Here is a 23,989-nt window from a genome sequence, read left to right on the forward strand (position 1 = left end):
TAGAAGTGGCGAGAGTGTGTATCTTTCTCTTATTCCTGATCTTAGGGAGAAAGCATTCAGTCTTTCACCATTAAGTACAGTGTTAGTTGTGGGTTTTTCACAAATGCTCTTTATCAGGTTGAATAAGTTTCTTTCTATTCCTAATTTGTTGAGTGTTTTTATCATGAACATGTGTTGTATTTTATCACATGCTTTTTCTGCATCTATTGAGATGATCGTGTGTTATTTGTTGTTCTCTTGGTATATTGTGTCACACCAATTGATTTCCAGGTGTTAAACCAGCCTAGCCTTACTAGGATGAATCCGTTTTGGTCGTAGTATCTAATTCTTTCTATATATTGCATGATTGGTTTGCTAGTATTTTGTTGAGAATTTTTCCATCTGTATTCATAAGAGAGATTAGTCTTGTAGCTTTCTTTTCTTGTGATGTCTTTGTTTTTTGTGTCAGGGTAGGACTGACCTCATAGAATGAGTTGGGAAGTGTTCCTTCCTTTTTGGGGGGAAGAGTTTGTGAACATTTGGTATTAATTCTTTAAATATTTGGTATAATTTACCTATGTAGTGACCTGGGCCTGAATTTTTTTTGTGGGTAGTTTTTTATTTTTTGATTCCTAATTCAATCTGTTTTGTTGTTATAGGTGCTTTCAGATTTTCTATTTCTTCTTGATGCTTTTTTGGTAGTTTGTGTCTTTCTAGGAGTTGTCCATTTCATCTAAGTTAAGTTGTTCATGGTATTCATTCATAATTCTTTTTATTTCTGTAAGGTCAGTATGTCCCTCTTTCATTTCGATTCTAGTGATCAATCGAGCTAAAGGTTTTTCAATGTTATTGATCTTTTCAAAGAACCGTTTTTTGTTTTGTTAATTTTTCTCTATTTTTCTATTCTCCATTTCATTAATTTCCTCTCTAATCTTTATTATTGCCTTGCTCTTGCTGGCTTTAGGTTTAGTTTGCTCTTATTTTTCCAGTATCTTAGGATGGAAGTTTAGGTTATTAATTTGGGATCTTTCTTGTTTTTTAATATAGGTGTTTATAGCTATAAATTTCCCTCTAAGCACTCTTTCAAATGCAGCCCGTAAGTTTTGGATATGTTGTGTCTTTATTTTCATTCATCACCTAATTTCCCCTGTGATTTCTCCCATTGCTTATTTAGGTGTTAATTTTTACATATTTGTGAATTTCTCAAATTTCTTTCTGTGTTAATGGGTTCTGCTTCCATTCCATTATGATTGGAGAAGATACTTTATATAATTTCAATATTTTAATTTATTGAGATTTGTTTTATGACCTAGCATATGTTCTATCCTGGAGAATATTGCATATACACTTGATGAGAATGTATATTCTGCTGTTGCTGAGTGGAATGTTATCTAGATGTTTTAGATCCAGTTGTTTTATAGTTTTGTTCAAGTCTGTTTCCTTGTTAATCTTCTGTCTAGTTTTGTCTGTTATTGAAAGTGAAGTACTGAGTCGCCAACTATTATTGTTCAACTGTTTATTTCCTCCTTCATTTCTGTAAGTTTTTGCTTCATGTATTTTGGTACTATGTTTTTAGGTGCATATATATTTATAATTTTCATATCTCTCTTCTGGATTGACCCTTTATATCACTGTGAAATGTCCCTCTTTATCTCTAGTAACATTTTTTATTTTAGTCTATTTGTTTGGTATTAATGTAGCCACTCCTCCTTTCTTATAATTGCTATTTGCATGATATATCTTTTTCTATTCTTTTACTTTCAGTCTATTTATATCTTTGAATCTTAAGCAACTCTTGTAGATAGCGTATTTTGGATCTTATTTTTTATTTCAGTCTGACAATCTCTGTGTTTTGATATGGTTATTTAATTCACTAATTTACTGTTATTATTGATAGTTGGATTTGTGTCTCCCCCCCTTTTTTTTTTTCCTTTGTCTCCCCAAAGCTCCCTGGTACATAGTTGTGGTTGTTTTTTTTCTTTTTTTTGAGGAAGATTAGCCCTGAGCTAACTGCTGCCAATCCTCCTCTTTTTGCTGAGGAAGGCTGGCCCTGAGCTAACATCCATGGCTATCTTCCTCTACTTTATATGTGGGATGCCTACCACAGCATGGCGTGCCAAGCAGCACCATGTCCGCACCTGGGATCCGAACCGGTGAACCCTGGGCCGCTAAAGCGGAACATGCGCACTTAACTGCTGCATCACTGGGATGGCCCCCATAGTTGTGTATTTTTTGTTGTGGGTCCTTCTAGTTGTGGCATGTGGGACGCCACCTCAGCATGGCTTGATGAGCAGTGCCATGTCTGCACCCAGGATCCAAACCAGTGAAACCCTGGACCTCTGAAGTGGAGTGCGCAAACTTAACCACTTGGCCTCAGGGCCGGCCCCCTTTATGTCTCCCATTTTTAAATTTTCTATATGTCTCATGTCTTTGTTCCCCTAGTCTTCCTTTACTGCTTTCTTTTATGTTAAGTGAATATGTAACATTTAAATTTCTTTCATGATATTTTCACTATATTTTTTGAATTATTTCCTTAGTAATTGCTTTAGAGCTTAACATCTATCTTACCAGAATCTGCTTCAGATTTATACTAACAATTCTGATGAAGTATAGAAACATTGCTAACATTTGATTTCTATGCTTGAAGTGTATTTACTGTGTTGTTTATTTTTATTTACATTGTTTATATTTATTTTTGAAGTATTGGTGGTCTGTTTGATACAGCTATAAAAATTATCTGGAAATGATTTTTTTACAGTTAGAATCCAGAATAGAGGAACTTAATAAAGAAGTTAAATCTTCCAAAGATAAACTAGTAGCTCAAGACATTGCAGCTAAAAATGCAGTTCAGCAATTGCACAAAGAGATGGCTCAGCGGATGGAACAGGTATTTTTCAAGTTATTATCCTTATTAACTTTCTGATGACTCTTTCTTGTTCATTAAAGTAGACTAACCCTGTTAGACAGTTTTGGTCAACAGTGGCGTATTAGGAATAAGTAATTTTATTTCTGTAAAAATTAAACTTTTAAAAAAATACTAACACAATACATAAATGCATGCTAACTGCAAAAAAATATTTAATAAATTAAGGAAGCGTATAGAATAAACGATGAAAGTCCCCCTTCATCTGTCCTTCTCGCTTCCTGCCTCCAATCCCTTTACATCCTGTTCCTTGTTCCATAGCTAAAAATTGATACTTTGGTTATGTGTCTTACCACAGATGCGTATATAAATCACACGTGCTTATGTGTACTTATTCATATACTTTTTTCCCCTACTAGATTGGAATCTTACTGTATGTCTTTTCTCCTGTTTGTAACCTGCTTTTTTCCCCTACTTAACATACTTTGGTAATCTTTTTGAGTTAATATATATGTTTTTGAAAAGAAGTGATTTTAAACAGTGCTTTATTATTATTATTATTATTGCTTGAACTCCTTGAGGATGGGATCTTATTCATCTTCTTTTCTGTATCCACAACACCAGCACCAATGCCTGACTAACAGTCAGTCCTCACAGTGAATTGAAGCCAAAGGGGTTAACTGACTCCTTACACTCTGAATGAGATGGATCCAGTCCTTTATACCTTAAAGCTACTACCATAAGTGGCTTTCTGGAAGAAGTTTAAGAAACAGAATATCTTCAACCTTTGTTTCTGTTGTTTTTTGTTTTTTTTTTTAAAGATTTTATTTTTCTCCTTTTTCTCCCCAAAGCCCCCCGGTACATAGTTGTATATTTCGTGTGGGTCGTTCTAGTTGTGGCATGTGGGACGCTGCCTCAGCGTGGTCTGATGAGCAGTGCCATGTCCGTGCCCAGGATTCGAACCAACGAAACACTGGGCTGCCTGCAGCGGAGCGCGCGAACTTAACCACTCGGCCACGGGGCCAGCCCCCTGTTGTTATTTTTTAAGATTTTATTTTTCCTTCTTCTCCCCAAAGCCCCCCAGTACTTAGTTGTATGTATTTTTTAGTTGTGGGTCCTTCTAGTTGTGGCATGCGGGACGCTGCCTCAGCATGGCTTGATGAGTGGTGCTAGGTCTCCACCCAGGATCTAAACTGGTAAAACCCCGGGCTGCCAAAGCAGAGCGCACAAACTTAACCACTCGGCCACGGGGTTGGCCCCTATTTCTGTTATTCTTTACTATGTACTGCCTCTTAGCATTGGAAATGTGTTGTATATTTAAAACTCACACTATCGGTTCTCAAACCTTTAATACTAATTGAAGGGAAATCTAGAGGATAAGACGTTAAGAAGTTGTTGGTTTTAGTGGACCCAAACATAACTTCGTTAGAATCATGTAGTGAGCTTTTTAAAAAAAATATTCTTCAGAGATTATATTTTAAAATAAAAACAAAGTAATAGTAACGTGCATGATAACAGTTCAAACAGTAAAAGATAAATCTTCCGCACCTTTTCTCCCATTTCCCCTTCCCAGAGACAACCACTCATGCCCAGTCCCCGTGTATCCTTCCAAATGTTTGTTGCATAGACGGGCATGCATATATTCCCTTTCTCCCTCCTCTTTACCTCTTTTTTTTGACAAATGGCAACACACTACACTCACTACTGTGTATCTGTTTCCTCCCGAATGAGGAAAAGTGTAGGTGAGGTTAATAATAGTAGCTAAGGTAATGAGTTGCAAGCTATATGCCTTCCCATGTGTAAAACACTTGACAGGTATTAACTTATTTAATATTCACAACAACCCTAAGAGATGGGTATTATTAAGTAGATTTTGGAGATTGTTCCATTTAATTATTTATAGATCTGCTTCGTTCCTTTTTTCTTCTAACTTTTCCTCTCAACTTTTTAATTTGAGAGTTTTCAAGCCTATAGAAAAGGTAAAAGAATAGTAAAATGAACGCTTGTTTACCCTTCACGTAGAGTCACCAAACCTGGTCAGTTTTATTTAGAAGTGGATTCCTAGCATGTGTGTGCACTTGTTCATGCACACAAACGCATATTCTCCCCAATTTAGTTTTCCAGCTTGAGTTTTCTTCATTTCTCAGACCAGGTAGGTAGAATGAATCTGAACCTCACCCTTACAGGAGGATAGGGTTATGTTATAAATTCTCAGGGACTTTATAACATGTCCCACTCATCCCCGGTGGCCTGGTATTGGTAAAAGAAGGTTTCAGACCTTCCTACTTCCTCTTAGATTTTTTGGCCATGGGGATTTCCCATACTTTCTTGTGAACTCAAGTGTACATTAAAAAGATGTTCGTTCTATTTCTTCTAAAATTTTTGGTGTTTTGAATGGGGAGGGTTTATCTGCTATATTTCGAGAAGCAGAGCTAGTTAGATGTTACCTTAATTTTAACTGACTGTTGAATCCTATTAACTATCTTATTCCTACTTTTAGCTTCATCCAAGTCAATGATAAACATCTTAAACTGGTCAAATCCAAAGACTTTACTGACTTCTCTTTCTTTATCTGTGCTGTAAATGGACTGACTTTCTACAGAAGCTTAAATAGTAGTCGCTGTATTATCTCATTTAATATTCCCAACGATCCTATGAAATGGGACATAGAAATGGAAACTTATAACACCCCAGGTTGTTCCTTTGCAGCTGACCCATGGATGACTGAGTAACAGGACATTCTGGTGAACATTCCCTGCTGTAGTCAAGAACCTCATAATATTTTACTGCATCTATTGTAATTGTCTTTTTTCTGTTTTTTCTACTTCTTATCTCTCAACTTTAATGAAACTTTCATGCTACCACCAGTTATCTTACTAAGACACACATTTAATAAAAGGTTCTGATCTATAAATATTTCTTCAGCTTCCCATTGCCTGTAGGATAAAATCTCAAATCATTAGCGTTACAAGAGAAGCCCTTCTTGCTTTCAAGATTTAATCTCTACCTCTCTTTCTGTTTTATAACTACTTCCTCCCTACTCCAACCAACACACCAAGTTTAACCCTTAGAAAATAACTTAATATCTTCTAAATATATCATGCTATTTTATACTTTTAGGCATTAACACATGATAATCACTCTACTTTGAATTTCTTTCCTTGACTAACTCCTTGTGTTCTGTTGAATCCTACTTAACCTTCAATGTCTAGCTCAAGTATAGCACCTCGTCCAAGTACAGCATCTTTCACCCTTAATGCCAGCTCTTCCCAGGAAACGTTAATATTTTTGTCTTTTCAGAGAACTTTGTACATTCATTCACTAGAAATTACATTGGATCATAATGTTTGTTTATGTGTTGTTCTTACTAGGTAGTGAGCTCTTCCAGGACAGAAGCCATGACTTATTCTTCTTTGTGTTCCCAAAAGCTAATATGATATCTGAGCATTAAGTTTTCATGAAACCAGACTTCTTTTAAAGTTGACATTACCATTAATTGTTTTTTTCTAAGTACAGTTATTCAATTATCTAAAAGTCTAGCTAATTCTGTTAGCCAATTCCAGCACAATTTTCTCAATCCTTGTTCACAAGCACATTGTCAAATCCTTAGGGATCTCTGGTTTCCCTATTCCAATGTTTTCCTTAATTTTTCTTGAAAATTAGTAGGCTATTTCAGTGGGGAAAAAAAATCCCAATTGGATGACTAAAAAAGTACTTACTTGTATGTTTAGTATTCTGAGTGTTTACTAGATGTACTTATCAGCTGTACCAGAACTTCATGAAACTTTGTCATAAAGACAAAGCTCCTCGGCGTCATCAGAGCAGAGGAGCTTTTTCTACACTATGCCCTCTTCAATTCAGTTATAGTATCAGTTGGCATTTACCACTAGATACCATTCAAAATCCCTAAAGTTTAAGACTGCAACTTCACATTTGTATACTATGAATTACTTAAATTAAAGGCTATCTGTAGAAGTTTTCGTTGTATGAAATTTCAGAATATGGAGTACCAGCTTATACTAAGAGTGAATTTTAAATGGGTATATAGGTGTCACACTTAATCCAATTAGGTATTTCTTATTAAGTGCAAAATACTTTAAGAAGCTTTTCATATATAGGAAATCAAATGATCATTAATTAGTATATTGTTACTTTTTTTGTTTCTTTTTTTTTTTTTTTTTTAAAGATTGCCACCTGGGCTAACAACTGTTGCCAATCTTTTTTTTTTTTCTGCTTTATCTCCCCAAACCCCCCCCGTACACAGTTGTATATCTTTAGTTGCACATCCTTCTAGTTGTGGGATGTGGGATGCCACCTCAACGTGGCCTGACGAGCGGTGCCATGTTCGCGCCTAGGATCCGAACCCTGGGCTCCCGCAGCGGAGTGCATGAACTTAACCACTCAGCCACGGAGCCGGCCCCTACTTACTTTTTTTTGAATGAACTAAGGTTATAGATTTTAGAAGTTGTCAGCCATTCAATCAGGGTTCAGGCAGAAAACAAGAACTGATTATTTGAGGGAGAATTTAATAAAAAGGCTCTTTACTCAAAGATATGGGCAAGATTTAGGGAGTCCAACAAGGGAAAATGCAGGATTCTGGGTCTGCTGGAGGAGGCATTATCACTCTTTGGGCTAAAGGAATAAGGATAAGATGCAGGTAGTGCAACCTAGAGAAGGTAGTTTAGAGAGGGCTCCTGACCGGAGTAGTGGCCTTCAGCCATCCTGTGGTGACTCTGGAGGAGCCACATCCCACTCTCTGCCTACCCTCCTGGTCCTCTGCCTAGTGCTCCCTGTCGGCTGAACCCAACTGGAAGTATGAGGGTAGGAAACTTGTTGATCTGGTCCCTGAGGGTCATCTTCCTGGAGCACAGGGGTGGATGGGAACAGTGGGAGAGTGGATCTGGAGGACTAAACAGAAAAGAGCAACCATTCAACCAGAGTAAAAGGAATGGGAAAGGGTAAAAGCAAATATTAGTGACTAATTTATTTATTGTATCATTTCTGTATAATTTTGAATTCTTCCTTTCATTTTAAAATTTCATGAAACGGGTCCTGGGAATGTTATGCAAAAACCAAGAAATTCGTTGGTACTATTATACAAAAATATTATTTATTTTGATTTTCAAAAAATATTTTTTATTAATGCTAGATTTTTTTTTCAAAGGCCAATAAGAAATGTGAAGAGGCACGCCAGGAAAAAGAAGCAATGGTAATGAAGTATGTAAGAGGTGAGAAGGAATCTTTAGACCTTCGAAAGGAAAAAGAGATACTTGAGAGAAAACTTAGAGATGCAAATAAAGAATCTGAGAAAAACACTAACAAAATTAAGCAGCTTTCTCAGGAGAAAGGACGATTGCACCAGCTGTATGAAACAAAGGTATAGCTTGCGCTCTCGTACTGTATTTGAAATTTGTTCTCTTTGCTTTCTCTTATTTAATCAAGTAATCATAACATGGTTAAACTACTATTAGACATAAAGTTGTTTGAATTAGTTTGCCTTCTAAGAACGTGAATGCTTTAGTAATTACAGTGTCTTGTTACCTGTCTGCAAAAAGTGTTTGCTGTGAAAGGTGAGACACTGACACATGTTGTTTGTTAGATAACTTTTTTTTTCCGGGGGGTTGGGGAGATTAGCCCTGAGCTAACATCTGCTGCCAATCCTCCTCTTCGCTGAGGAAGACTGGCCCTGAGCTGACATCCATGCCCATCTTCCTCTGCTTTATATGTGGGATGCCTACCACAGCATGGCTTGCCAAGCGGTGCCATGTCTGCACCCGGGATCTGAACCAGCAAACCCCAGGCCGCCGAAAAGTGGAACGTGTGCACTTAACTGCTGCGCCACTGGGCCGGCCCCTAGATAACTTTTTCTTGGTAGATTTTTTTTAAAACTTTCTTTTAAAATCTGTATGTTGAAGAAATGAGTTTGTGTCTCAAGGGAAGATTTTATTTTGGTAAGATATATGCATAGTAGTGTCAAAATATGAATAGTTTTTGAGCCAAAAGTATAATTTGACCAGAATCTTAATATAACACTATTCATCATAGAATAGAATTTATATTTTTCTTGCAGAAAAACATATTCTTCTTAGATGCTGTCCAAGGAGGTTTAATTACTGAGCTGTTCAGAGCCCTTGCTGTTAACTAGCAGCCTCATGGCTTGGTCTTGTTTCCAGTGGATTATCATTTCTTGGTGATGAATGTTATTTTTTATTAATTAACTTTTAGTTCAGGAATACTGTCATTATTCTGAGCAATTCTGGGAAAACCAATTTAATTTGTAGTTCACCTTAATGCCAGCCAGCTGGGAAGAATCATGAAGGTATACTTGTACTCACAGTTTTTCTAGTAGGTTAAAATATATATGTTGATCATCTTACATTTGTTAATTGGATTTAGTATTTTACTCCTCTCTTATGATTTAAGCTTTAAATCAATTTTATAGCTTTTAGGCCATAATGTGCCAGCCCTTGAATTATAGAGTTATTGCTTTGATTATTTTGAGGAGATATAAAAGGTACACTAATTACTTGATTGTTTAAATGAAAAAATATGACCTAGTGATATCATTTTAGGAAGGTGAAACTACTAGACTCATCAGAGAGATAGACAAATTAAAGGAAGATATCAACTCTCACATCATTAAAGTAAAATGGGCACAAAACAAATTAAAAGCGGAAGTGGATTCACATAAGGTAAGTATTATAAAGCAGTGGAAGAATTACTAGAATCAGTTTTAACAGTGAATGCAGTAATAGTTAATGAGGCATAAAGCTTAATTTAGTGACATCTGTAGGATAGGTTGGGCCTGAATATTGATGAGTGTGAAAGATATTTCCTTGCATGATTTACATATTAAATTGGATAGAGTGTTAAATTTTATCATTTGTTGTTTACAACCCCCAAATTGACTTCGTTCTTTAAGCATTTTTTTGGTATGCTATATTTTATATTAACCATTGTCAGAAATTCAAGGGGAAGAGGAGAATCTGTAGATTATCAAAATTGAAAGTAAACTCTGGAAATAATAATTTCCAAGTTTTCAAAAATAAGTTTAATGATACTGTTTAAAGCTATAATCATGGGTTATCTCATTAAATAATTCTAAGTCAGTAGAACTGTTAACAACTTTTGGATATTTGTATACAGTATTATCAGAGTAAACTAGGGGAGTTGTCTGGGTTGACAGTGGTCAAAGACAGGTTAGAGAATGGTGGATTTCCCTCCAGTTCTGAGCTAACTGCTGATCAGTGCGTGAGTGTTGGGAAACTAGAGGCAGAGAAAGAACTGCGAGAAAGGACCAGGGGCAGCAATCCCTGGAGCTCACACAGGGCTACAAACCATTTAAAGTTTTCCCTTTTACTTTGGGTTATAGAACTGGAAATTAAAATTCCAAATCCTGTGACATGGTAATGATTTCGTAACTACCTGAGTTGCTTAAACATCTGAACATAATACCTGCTCATGTCTAATGTGTGTGGCACTTTCCTCGTCCTCATCTATAGTCCTTAAGAGACAGGATCCTAAAACCTATTAGAATACTAGCATCAAGGAGTAAGACTATTTAGTTAGGTCTTCTGTGTGCCATGTGTTCAAAGAATGTGTGATAACAGACTTAATGGCAGCTTTGAGGTCAGATGAAACCAGATGCTTTGTAAGTAGGTTTAAGGCTGATGTGATAAGGTTACATGGTATAGACTGCTAGAAAATGAAAACAGTGAGCATATTGACCTGGTATGTGAATGTTAGAAATTTACCGGTTCTTTTTAAAAGCGTTTATTAGCCAGCAGGCGTTTTACTGGGTCTCCCTCTGTGCACAGCACTATATTGAATAATATGGAGGATGTAAAAGCCATAGAAGACACAGTAATTACTTTCAAAGAGTGTCTGGGATGCAATCCTGGTTACCTGTTTTACATATTTACCTAGTGGATGTGAGAGGGAGTCTCTGGATCAAAGGAGACAAGATTTAATCACGATCTGGGCAGTGTAGACCACTTCTTAAGATGTGGACAAGAGCCAGGACTCGTAGTCAGTTTTTCTCTAGGCACCCTTTCCAGTTTCTAGTCCCTGCCCATCAGGGCTTAGATATTAATACTGGAGTCCTGGGGGTTACTGGATTCATTGTGATCATTAGCTTCTGATCATACCTCCAGGAACTATTACCAGAATTTAAGTCTTAGACTAGGTAGACTGAATACCCTGATCATCAGTAGAATCATCAGTAGGGTCAAACAATAGAAACAACTTACTTGTTCTCTTTTATAAACTCCCTCGGAGGTTAAACTGAAATGTGTTTTTAACCCCTACCCTCTAAAAACAAAAGCCTTTTGAGTGTAGTGAATAAAGAAGAAGGACTCCCCCCAAGTATACCTCATATGCTTGTTCACCTACCTGGTTGCTACCTATATATCTGGTCTCAGGATAAGATAATCTCACTGGAGCATGGATACGGCTGGCAACAGATGTGGCAGTAGATTCTTCTTTGACTGTGCTGGGTGCTGCCAGATAGTTTTGCTTTAGAGAAAACTAGAGCAGTGGAGTCTTAGATATCAAGGCAACATCTAGACCAGCAGGATGTAATAGACTGCAGACCTAATGTGCGACCAGGGGTCGGTATGTTTTGTGATGTATTCCCTCAACAAGACTGCCGCTTCCTATGCTCTCCTCTCAAGGTTACGTATGTTGTCAATGACAGCTGAATGAGGTTAAATGGTTTGTTTACTCCTAAGGCCCACTAATTAGAAGCTAGGGCTCACTTTTAATTAGCTTTGCTATTATCTCCCCTAGTAAAACTATATTCTATGTTCTGTTCTATAACTCTTCGTTTCTATAAGTATATTGTATTGCATTATGGAATAACAGGGTCTAGATTTACCCTCCTACCTTAAAAAAACTAAAAAAATATCTGTATGAAACAAAGATTTTAGACTTGGGACAACGCAAGGCAGCGTAGGACAGCGATCCCTGAGAGAAGGGAAACAAGCAAGATGTAATACCTGGAGAGTTTCCAGGTTACAGCAAAAGGAGAAGAATCCAAACGGAGTCCAGCAGTCTCCCTAAATTGAGGAGACAAGAGTATGAAGTATGGGAAACAGGGCAGAGTACCAGAGAAGAGAAAGATATGCCGATCTGCGGTGTGATCTCCATATGGAGATCTCAGTTCTTTAGCACACTGCTAATCAGTATATGTGTGTGAGAAAACTACAGGAGTGGAGAAAGAACAATCAGAAAGGAGTAGGGACAACAATTTCTAGAGCTCACATAGGACTAGAGACTGTTCATGTTTCCACCAGCAAAGAGAAAACCCTCTTAACACACAGGGCATCAAGTGGTCCTCAGAATGGTGTTGCTTTAGCAGTGGGGACTAATTAGCCTTAGAATAAAATCTGTTATAGACCCACCTAACAAAGCTTTAAGAGAAAGCCTCAAATCAAATTGTTTCAAATAATTTAACTATGTCCAAGAACAAAGCCCCAAGATATTTGAGTACAAAGATAGCCAGGACCTAAAAGCATAAAATTCACAATGTTTGGTGTCCAATAAAAAATTCCCAGACATGCAAAGAAGCAGGAAAATATAGCCTATAATGAGAAGAGAAGAAGAATCAATCAATAGAAGGAAAGCAAGAAATTATATAGATGATAGAATTAGAAAACAAGGATGTTTTTGAAACAGCTATTATTAATATACTCCATATATTAAAAAAAAAGATACAGCCTGAGTATGTCAAGGAGAGACATGGAAGATTTGAAAAAGGCCAAATTGTTATAATGTCTGAGATTAAAAATACATTGGATGGGATTAACAGAAGATTAGACACTGTAGAAGACAACATTAGTGAACTTGAAAAACATGAAACTTGACAAACATGAAAATATAGTAGTAGAAACTGTATGCTAATGACTCCCGCATTTATAACTTCTACCCAGAATTCCAAATTCAAATATTCAAGTGGCTACTTGACATCTGACATCTTGGATGACTTAAGAGGCATCTTAAACTTAACATGTCTAAAATTGAGTAGATGGTGTGCCATTTTCCTACATTGCTTAGGAATGCTCCGTTGCTCCAGGCCTTTAGCAAATCTTCTTGCTCACTTCTTTTAAGTCTTTACCCATGTATCACCTTCTCAATGAGACTTTCCCTGGCTACCCTTACTAAACTTTCACCTCCCCCCAGACTTTCTCATGTCCTCACTTTACTTTTACTCCTTAGCACTTGTCACTATCTAATATAACATATTTTTAATTATGTATTCTACTTATCTGTCTCCATCACTAGAATATCAGCTTTATGAGAGTAGAGGTTTTAGCTGTTTTCTCACGCTGCAGTTTCCCAAGAACATAGAACAGTGCCTGGTACGTGGTAGGTGCTCAGTGAATGCTGAATGACTCAGTGAATGAATGAAGCGTGGTCAGTACCTTAACCAAAACACATTTAATGTGATTCCTGCTTTTCTTTTATTCAATTATTTATTTAATAAATATTTATTTGGCAGATAGGAATCTCTCAATTGCTATTTTTTGAGTGACTGGAGTACGTACTATGTGCTAGGCTATGTTATACTTATTAATGATGTAAGAGTGAGAAAAAAAAACCAGGTAAAGTTTCTCTTTCACTCTCTTCTCATTGAGCTAATATTTGAATATTAAAAACCGATATTTGAAAAACGTCTCCAAATGTTTATATTTTAAAAGTGATACTGAGTTTTAATACAAGTCAAATTATTATTAAAAGACTAGCAACTGAAAATATATAACTGAATGCTTAAATATATGGTAGATTTATCTAAAAACAAAATGACATAAGAAACAGTGTGTGAAGGATAGATGCAGTTTAGATGGTTTAAGAGATGAAGGGAAAGGCATTTCACATGGAAGAACAACAAGAAAAAAGGGAGGTGAATATTCAGTGTTTGGGAAGATCAACCTAACTAGAGCAGAAGGTTTATATTAGGTAGTCCTTCATTAATTCCACAAATATTACTTAAACAATTAATATGTGGGGAGTACTGAGCTGGGTGCTGTCCAGAAGCTATATCCTCAATGGAGAAAACACATAAGCTGCAGTACAGTATATTAATTGTTATAATCTTGGATGCCCTGGATTCAATCTGTGGGAAGGCAGAATAGCAGCATCTGCTCCTTTCTGAAGGGAAGCTACTAGGAAGAGATGATACCTAAACTCTCATTTGAAATGCACATGGTAGCTAAAACCATGGGACTGGATGGCTACTCTGAAGGAGGATTTTGGAGAAAGAGCTGCAGGCCAGGGCTGTATCTTAGAAAATCACCACAGGAAGTAGAAAGCCAGTCAAGGAGATGGGGAAGGCAGCAATGAAGAGGGAAAAAACAAGAGTATGTTGTCTTGTAATGGAAACAGAGGAAGGATATTTAAAGAGTCAAGAGTGGTCAGAACTGGAGCAGGTAAGTCAAGAATAAGAAATGAGAAAAGTAATTGGATTTGATGAGAGAGTAGTCCCTGCGAACCTTCAGAATTGCTATTGTAGGAGAGTGGTTAGGAACAGAAACCAAATTGCAGCATCAGTCTATAAAAAAGCAGATTTGAATAGAAACCATGGCCATAAGCCAAAAAACTGTCTTTTATGTGTGTGTCCAGAGAACTTTGCTCTTATCAGGTTAGTGTCTTCTAGTGATTTGCTGAAAACTGTCAAAGTTAACTTTATGTATTGTCTTTCCGTTAACTGCACAGGACACTTGAGTTTTTTGTCAGAAGCATAAAATGTTATTACTGGAATAGTATCCAATCCCTCAGTGGCAGTGCTAAGACAAGAACTTTCCCTACTCTGGTCATCATTCTTATCAGTCATCACATCAGTGTGCCCAACCTTGTCACTGTGTTTATGTCACTGCAGGAAACCAAAGATAAACTCAAAGAAACAACAACTAAGTTAACCCAAGCAAAGGAAGAAGCAGATCAGATACGAAAAAATTGTCAGGATATGATAAAAACGTACCAGGTATGCTTAACTTTTCAAACAGATTAGTAACAAATTATGCTAAGTATCAGTACTACTCTTGTTTTGTTAAATTTTTGTATCTGCAATATTTGAGGTGTGGAATGTATTTGGTAGGGCAGTGAAATACAGGTTATTTCCTATGTTAAAGTACTTGCAGCTTCAATAGAGATCTTCTTAGAGAAGTTTTTAGCCAAATAAAAATACTACACAATGTCAGAAGAATGAAGAGTGCAAGGAAATGTATAACTTAAAAAAGAAACTCCTCTGTATTGTTACATGTCTAAAATGTTGTTCTTGTTCATGCAAAATTGACATATTTAAAATCTTTCAAGGCAGTCATCATTTTTAGATACATAAGCTATGTATTTCACTCTTAGTAAACTTAATTGCCAAAGCCTTCTTCACTTTTCTAAGTACAAAACCTTAAAAATTGTCATGCTTTTAAAATTTCTTTTCCATTAGGAGTCAGAAGAAATTAAGTCAAATGAGCTTGATGCCAAGCTTAGAGTCACAAAAGGAGAACTTGAGAAACAAATGCAAGAAAAATCAGACCAGCTAGAGGTGAGGAGTTTTGTTCTTTGCATACCCTGGACTGTGTAATAAATATAGAAGGAGGGAAATGACACGTACTTATTGTCATCTACTTTTAAGGCCTTTTGGAAGGAGCAGGCGATAAGTTTTAGATCTAGTTTAGTACATAATGATTTGTGGTTTCTTTTCAACTTTTAAAAGATGCATCATGCCAAAATAAAAGAACTAGAAGATCTGAAGAGGACATTTAAGGAGGGCATGGATGAACTCCGAACACTGAGAACAAAGGTAATTGAATCTTTAGTGACGACTCCAGGTGAAGGGTAAATATCTTTAATTTTGGACTCATTCTGATATTTTAATGTTGGCGAAAGGATATTTATATAGAAATTTTCCAAAATAAAAGAACTCAGAGGAATAGAGTATCAGTTCCCCAGCACAAAATTGACTCTTTTGTTGAGATGAAAAGGTCTTCCACTTCAGTCCCTTTGAAGTGTTTGCCAAACATTCCTCCTTCACATTTGCTGTGTCTATAACTTATCCTTGGGCCTCTGATCTAAAAGCAGTCTTATCAGCAAGTTAATTCGAAAGATAGTTGGACTTTAAAACTATGAGTGTCAGAAAATAATAGAAAGACTGTCTTAATATTTCTCCTGGGTATAATTACTAGTCTTGTGTAGAGTTTTAATTTCTAACAATCTATGAAATCCTTTCCAGTGTTTATAGTCTTTTTCATAAGAATAGGATCCCTTTTAATATGAATGTGAAAAATATTATCATTGTGTATCATTCATTTATTTAGAAATAGGTTTTTAAGTAACCACCTTGAATTGGTGATCACTTAATAGTTTTCAAAGTGTCTTTCATGTATCCTTCTATTTGTTCTCCATGCCAGTTCTTTGAGGTAGGTAGGGAAGGTGTTTCCTCTTTTCAGGTGAGGAAATAGAGAGTCAGCAAAAATAAAGTGACATACTAAACCTCCCGTGACTAAATCATGAGGAATCTGTGACTGAAACCCAGGACTGTTCACTTCCCATTGTGTTTTCTTCACAATAATTAATACTGCCTCAGAATTCAGCTTAGATTGGTAATATGTAACCACTATCTGAAATAGTTAATGAGAAACAAGAAAATATTGTTTGTAGTTTAACTTGGTTATGGTTATTTGATAGGTGAAATGTCTAGAAGATGAACGACTGAGAACAGAGGATGAATTATCAAAATATAAGGAAATTATTAACCGCCAAAAAGCTGAAATTCAGAATTTATTGGACAAAGTGAAAATTGTGGATCAGATACGGGAGCAGCATGAAAGGTATAAAATGAGCAACTTCTGTTTGTGCTAATCAACAGGCTTTTTAATTCTATCTCAGGTTTCTATTTTTAAGTGCAATTATTGCTTAAACGAATAATTTTACAATTTTACTAGCTAAGAAATTTTTATTCTTATCTTCATTTGAACTTTTTTGAATTATCTTTGAAGTTCTCATCATGGCTTCTAAAAATCAAAGTTTATATTCCCTAAACATTTTATAAGACAGAATGGATTTTAGTTTCTTCATCCATTCCTTAGTTTTCAAATTCTGTTACTTATGCACCATACTTATTTTTCTTCTAAAAGGTAGATATGTGTCTGTATCGATATCTTTGCATGTATGTAGCTTAAGGTCAGGAGCTGACATTATTGCTTGGCTTCTTATAAATCTGTTTAGCTAAACGCTACTCATGACATTACCTGGCAGAGCCTGGATTCCGGTTGAATCCAAATATCTTCTTTTTCATACCCTACTGATACCCAAGCTACAGTACAGCTGAGTGTTGCTAAAGGAATCCTCACCATCATCCATATTGATGCTGCTATAAATTCATGCTTAGCAACTTCAACTGGGAATATTAATACACCTGTAATCCTGCCGTGTGTCCTTAGTCAGTGCCTTCTCCTCCATCTTCTTAGCATCTATTCCAAACCTTACTGCTTTCTTCACACTTCTGGTCTTCCCTCTCATGTCACTGTTTACTCTTACTTCACAGAAAAAATGAGAGTTGTTAGGTGACAGTTCTCTCAACCTTTGGCTGTCAGTCCTAATGAACTTGCTGCATCTGCAACCATTCTTCTTTGTTTTCCTCCTGTTATTATGAAAGAAATGTTCCCGTTCCTCGGATTGAATTGTTCTCTATACTTCTTCTGTGGATCCCATGCTCTTCTGCCTTCTCAGGGTCTTTCTTGATTGTTCCTGATTATTTCTTGATTGTTCCTTCCTTATCCTTTCTCTCTTACCTCTCTTTCTCCTGACTTTTTTTCTTTCTACGTTTAAATATTATATCTTAAAAAACATCAAAACTCCTATGACCTTCCCCTACCTTTCTCCTTTCCTTCACTACTAAATGTCTTTACAGAATCGGCTTTGCTCATCTCCACTTCTTCATTCCCTTTGTTCTTCTGTTTCTTTCCACTGAATTCTACTTCTGCCCCAACATTATGTTGAAACTTGCTAATGCTTCCTTACGTCTAGTAGACACTTCTCAGACTAAGTCTTGCTTGAATTTTCAGTACTAACACCACTGAGGCCACTATCTTTCTGGGTGTGCTCTGCTCTTTGGCTTCATTTCATCATGCTCTACTAGTGTTCCTCCCTACTTCCTGGCCACTTTTTCTCAGTCTCCCCGGCAGTCTTCTCTTTCTGTCATAAAGCTCTCTTTTGTTTTTATTTGATTACACCCCTGGGTGATCCTAACCATTCCTCTAGTATGCTGTAGGACCTTCACATCATTACCTTCAGCCCTTTTTGCTGCACTGCAGACAAACAAGTATCAGACACCTCAGACTTTAACATGGCTAAGTGGATTCATCTCTCTCTCTCACACATACGCCGTTCTGAGTTTCCTGAGATGAGTAGCATCCCCATGATTTTCCCGGGCGGCACCCTTCGCTCTTCTTTCCTTCCCCTCTCACATCTAAGCAGTCACAAAGTATTGTTGATGCTAACTCGTTAATATCTTTCAAGTCCATTTACCTTTCACATCCCAACTGCTGCTGCCATCGCCCAAGCTGGTATCAGCTTTCATCTGGAAAACTGCCACAGCTTCTAAACTGGTTTTTTTGCTGATTTCCCTTTTAATCCATTTCCCACGCTGTGATTAGCAAATCTTTCTAAAAAGAAATCTTCTCAAAACCTTTCCGTGATTTCCCATAGCCTCAAGTATTGCCTAGTGAATTCAATGCCTTAAACATGCTTGGAAGATCATTAATGACCTTGCTTCTCCCTCTGCACCTTATCCTCTTTCACTTTTGTGTTTCAGCAATAGTTGGTTAACAAATGTTGATTGATTGTCTCCTGGCTGCCAAGCCCTGTGTGAAGTGCTTAGTACAGATGTATAGTACAGTCCTTATCCTCATCAGTATTGAACATCTATTTGTTAGTACCAACACGAAGGCATTCTCTTGTTCCCTTCCCAGCTTTAGCACATAGTTTCCTCTACCTGGAACATATTTTGTTTTCCCACTTGCTCACTCTTACTTTTCCTTTAGGTTAAGAATTAGCAAACTATGGGCCAGAGCCAAATCTAGCCCACTGCCTCTTTTTTTTTTTTTGTCCCGAGGTTTTTTTTTAGGAAGTCACCCTGAGCTAACATCTGTCGCCAATCTTCCTCTTTTTGCTTGAGTAAGATTTGCCCTGAGGCAACATCTGTGCCAGTCTTCTTCTATTTTGTATGTGGGTTGCCACCACAGCATGGCCACTGATGAGTAGTGTAGGTCCACAACTGGGAACCAAGCCTGGGCTGCCAAAGTGGAGTGTGCTGAACTTAACCACTAGGCCATGGGGCCGGCCCCTGCCTCTTATTTTCTTATTTAAAGATTGGCACCTGAGCTAACATCTGTTGCCAATCTTTTTTTTTTTCTTCTTCTTTTCCCCAAAGTCCCCCAGTACATAGTTGTATATTCTAGTTGTAGGTCCTTCTGGTTGTGCTATATGGGAGGCTGCCTCAGCATGGCTTGATGAGTGGTGCCATGTCTGTACCCAGGATCTGAACTGGCAAAACCCTGGGCTACTGAAGCAGAACGTGCGAACTTAACCACTTGGTCACGGGGCCAGCCCCTAGCCTCTTTTTTTTTAAAAAATTTGAGTTCATAATAGTTTACATCATTGTGAAATTTCACTTGTACATTATTTCTTGTCTGTCACCACATACGTGCTCCCCTTCACCCACTGTGTCCACCCCCTACCCCCCTTCCCCTGGTAACTACTGAACTGTTTTCTTTGTCCATGTGCTTGTTTATATTCCACATATGAGTGAAATCATCTGGTGTTTGTCTTTCTCAGTCTGGTTTATTTTGCTAAGCTTATTTCCTTTCAGGTCTTTCCATGTTGTTGTAAATGGGATGAATTTGTCGTTTTTTATGGCTGAGTAGTATTCCATTCTATATATATACTACATCTTCTTTATCCAATCATCAGTCAATGGGCACTTGGATTGTTTCCATGTCTTGGCTATTGTGAATAGTGCTGCGATGAACACAGGGGTGCATATGTTACTTTGGATTGTTGATTTCAAGTTGTTTGGGTCGATACCCAGTAGTGGGATAGCTGGGTCATGTAATAGTTCTATTTTTAGTCTTTTGAGGAATCTCTGTACTGTTTTCCATAATGCCTGCACCAGTTTGCATTCCCACCAGCAGAGTACGAGGCTTCCCTTCTCTCCACACCCTCTCCACCATTTGTTATTTTTAGTCTTAGTGATTATAGCCATTTTAACAGGCGTAGGTGGTATCTTAGTGTAGTTTTGATTTGCATTTCCCTGATGATTAGTGATGTTGAACATCTTTTCATGTGTTTATTGGCCATCTGTATCTCTTCTTTGGAAAAATGTCTGTTCATATTCTCTGCCCATTTTTTGATTGGGCTATTTGCTTTTTTGTTGTTCAGTTGTGTGAGTTCCTTATGTATTATGGAGATTAACCCCTTATCAGATAGATGATTTGCAAAAATTTTCTCACAGTTGGTGGGTTGTCTTTTGGTTTTGATCCTACTTTCTTTTGCCTTGCAGAAGCTCATTAGTCTGATGAACTCCCACTTATTTTTTCTTTTGTTTCCCTTGTTTGAGAAGACATGATATTTGAAAAGATCCTTTTAAGTTCAATGTCAAAGAATGTACTACCTATATTATCTTCCAGGAATTTTATGGTTTCAGGACTTATCTTCAAGTCTTTGATTCATTTTGAGTTTATTTGTATGTATGGCGTGAGATAATGGTCTACTTTCATTCTTTGGCATGTGGCTGTCCCATTTTCTCAGCACCATTTATTGAAGACACTGTCTTTTCTCCATTGTATGTTCTTGGCACCTTTGTCGAAGATTAGCTGTGCATAGATATGCAGTTTTATTTCTGGGCTTTCAGTTCTGTTCCATTGATCTGTGTGCCTGTTTTTGTACCAGTACCATGCTGTTTTGATCACTATGGCTTTGTAGTACATTTTGAAGTCAGGGATTGTGATGCCTCCAGCTTTATTCTTTTTTTCTCAGTATTTAGCAATTCGGAGTCTTTGGTTGCCCATATGAATTTTAGGATTCTTTGCTCTGTGTCCATGAAGAATGTCATTGGGATTCTGATTGAGATTGCATTGAATCTGTAGATTGCTTTGGGTAGTATGACGTTTTAACTGTTTATTCTTTCAGTCCATGTGCATGGAATCTCTTTCCATCTCTTTATGTCATTATCTATTTCTTTCAATAATGTCGTAAAGTTTCCATTGTATAAGTCCTTCATCTCCTTAGTTAAATTTATTCCTAGTTACTTTATTATTTTTTTTTGCGATTGTAAATGGAATTATATTCTTGAGTTCTCTTTCTGTAAGTTATTAGAGTACAGAAATGCAACTGATTTTTCTAAGTTGCTTTTGTACCCTGCAACTTTACTGTAGTTGTTAATTATTTCTAATAGTTTTCTGATGGATTCTTTAGGGTTTTCTATATATAAGATCATGTCGTCTGCAAACAGTGAGAGTTTCACTCTTCACTCCCTGTTTGGATTCCTTTTCTTCCTTTCTCTTGCCTAGTTGCTCTGGCCAAAACCTCCAGTACTCTGTTAATAAGAGTGGCGATGGTGGGCATCCTTGTTTTGTTCCTGTTCTCAGAGGGATGACGTTCAGTTTTTCCCCATTGAGTATCATGTTGGCTGTGGGTTTGTCATATATGGCCTTTATTGTGTTGAGGTAATTTCCTTCTATCCCCATTTTGTTAAGTGTTTTTATCATAAATGGCTATTGGATCTTGTCAAATGCTTTCTCTGCATCTATTGAGATGATCATGTGGTTTTTATTCCTCATTTTGTTAATGTGGTGTATCACATTGATTGATTTGTGGGTGTTGAACCATCCCTGTGTCCCTGGAATAAATCCCACTTCATCATGATATATGATCTTTTTGATGTATTGCTGTATTTGGGTTGCTAATATTTTGGTGAGGATTTTTGAATCTATGTTCATCAGCGATATTGGCCTGTAGTTTTCCCTTTTTTTGTTGTCCTTGTCAGGCTTTGGTATCAGAGTGATGTTGGCCTCGTAGAAATGTGTGAGGAAGTGTTCCATCTTCTCTGACTTTTTGGAATAGCTTGAGAAGGATGGGGATTAAATCCTCTCTGAAAGTTTGGTAGAATTCCCCAGGGAAGCTGTCTGGTCCTGGGCTTTTATTCTTTGGGATGCTTTTGATTACTGTTTCAATCTCTTTACTTGTGATTGGTCTATTCAGATTCTCTATCTCTTCTTGATTCAGCTTTGGGAGGTTGTAAGAGTCTGACAATTTATCCGTTTCCTCTAGGTTGTCCATTTTGTTGGCATATAGTTTTTCGTAGTATTCTCTTATTATCCATTGTATTTCTGTGGTATCCATTGTTATTTCTCCTCTTTCATTTCTAATTTTATTTATCTGAGCTTTCTCTCTTTTTTTCTTTGTAAGTCTGGCTAGGGGTTTGTCAATTTTAGTTATCTTCTCAAAGAACCAGCTCTTTGTTTCATTGATCCTTTCTACTGCCTTTTTTGTTTCAATAGCATTAATTTCTGCTCTGATTTTTATTATTTCTCTCCTTCTACTAACTTTGGGCTTTGTTTGTTCTTTTTCTAATTCTATTAGGTGTAGTTTGAGATTGCTTATTTGGGTTTTTCCTTGTTTGTTAAGGTAAGCCTGTATTGCAGTGAATTTCCCTCTTAATATGGCTTTTGCTGCGTCCCATATGAGTTGGTATGGTATATTTTCATTTTCATTTGTCTCCAGATATTTTTTGATTTCTCCTTTAATTTCTTCAATGATCCATTGCTCATTCAATAGCATGTTGTTAGTCTCCATGTCTTTGTCCTTTTCTCAGCTCTTTTCTTGTAATTAATTTCTAGCTTTATAGCATTGTGATCGGAAAAGATGCTTCATATTATTTGTCTTCTTAAATTTATTGAGGTGTGCCTTGTTTCCCAACATGCGGTCTGTTCTTCAGAATGTTCCATGCACACTTGAGAAGAATATGTATTGTGCTATTTTTGGATGGAGTTTTCTATATATGTCTATTAAGTCCATCTGGTCTAGCTTTTCATTTAATTCCACTGTTTCCTTGTTGATTTTCTGCCTGGATGACCTATCCATTGATGTGAGTGGAATGTTGAGGTCCCCTGCTATTATTGGGTTATTATTAATATCTTCTTTTAGGTTTGTTAGTAGTTGCTTTATGTACTTTGGTGCTCCTCTGTTGGGTGCATAGATATTTATAAGTGTTATTTCTTCTTGATGGAATGTCCCTTTGATTATTATATACTGCCCCTCTTTGTCTCTCTTTACCTGTCTTGAAGTCTACTTTGTCTGATATAAGTATTGCAACAGCTGCTTTCTTTTGTTTGCCATTAGCTTGGAATATCATCTTCCATCCCTCACTCTGAACCTGTGTTTGTTTTTGGAGCTGAGATGTGTTTCCTGGGGGCAGCACATTGTTAGATCTTATTCTTTAATCCATCTCTCCACTCTTTGTCTTTTTATTGGAGAATTCAGTCCGTTTACATTTAGGGTGATTATCGATATATGAGGGCTTAATGCTGCCATTTTATCACTCGTTTTCTGGTTCTCCTGCATTTCCTTTGTTATTTGCCCTGTGTATTTTGATCTACCAATTGAGTTATGTAGTTTTTTATGTTGTGTTTGTTTTCTTCTTATTTATTATTTATGTCTCTGTTCTGCTTTTTTGTTTAATGGTTACCCTGAGGTTTGTATTCAAGATCTCGCGGATAAGATAGTCCCTTTTCTGATGGTCTCTAATTTCCTTAGACTAAACCAATTCAGTCCCTTTCCTCTTCCCTTCCTAAGTTGTTTTTCTCACATCTTATTCCATCTTGTGTTATGAGTTTGTGGTTAACATGACAAGATTATCTTTGTTTTTGGTGTTTTCCTTACTGTTGTCTTTAATGCTATACTTGAGTATTTGCTATCCTGCTCTGATTCTATCTATTTAACTCCTTACTCGGTGCTTTGTAACCCTTTTCTCCCTTTTTTTTCCCGGTATGAGGGCCTTCTTGAGGATTTCTTGTTGCGGGGGTTGGGGGTGTGTCTCATGGCTACAAACTCCCTTAGCTTATGTTTGTCTGGGAAAGTTTTTATTTCTCC

The 23,989-nt window shown here is 36.9% G+C and overlaps 1 protein-coding gene across 1 annotated transcript in view; it reads left to right on the forward strand.

The window, feature by feature from the left end:
• Positions 1-23,989, forward strand: part of CCDC186 (coiled-coil domain containing 186) — a 54,625-nt gene that overhangs the window by 16,906 nt on the left and 13,730 nt on the right. Inside the window, exons 4-10 of the mRNA XM_014867836.3 lie at positions 2,738-2,866; positions 8,007-8,219; positions 9,415-9,534; positions 14,718-14,822; positions 15,285-15,383; positions 15,555-15,641; positions 16,526-16,668. Coding sequence (XP_014723322.2) covers positions 2,738-2,866; positions 8,007-8,219; positions 9,415-9,534; positions 14,718-14,822; positions 15,285-15,383; positions 15,555-15,641; positions 16,526-16,668 — 896 coding nt within the window. The remainder of the gene's footprint in view (positions 1-2,737; positions 2,867-8,006; positions 8,220-9,414; positions 9,535-14,717; positions 14,823-15,284; positions 15,384-15,554; positions 15,642-16,525; positions 16,669-23,989) is intronic.

Source organism: Equus asinus, chromosome 2, assembly GCF_041296235.1.
Source record: "Equus asinus isolate D_3611 breed Donkey chromosome 2, EquAss-T2T_v2, whole genome shotgun sequence".
In the NCBI taxonomy this organism is placed as follows: Eukaryota; Metazoa; Chordata; class Mammalia; order Perissodactyla; family Equidae; genus Equus; species Equus asinus.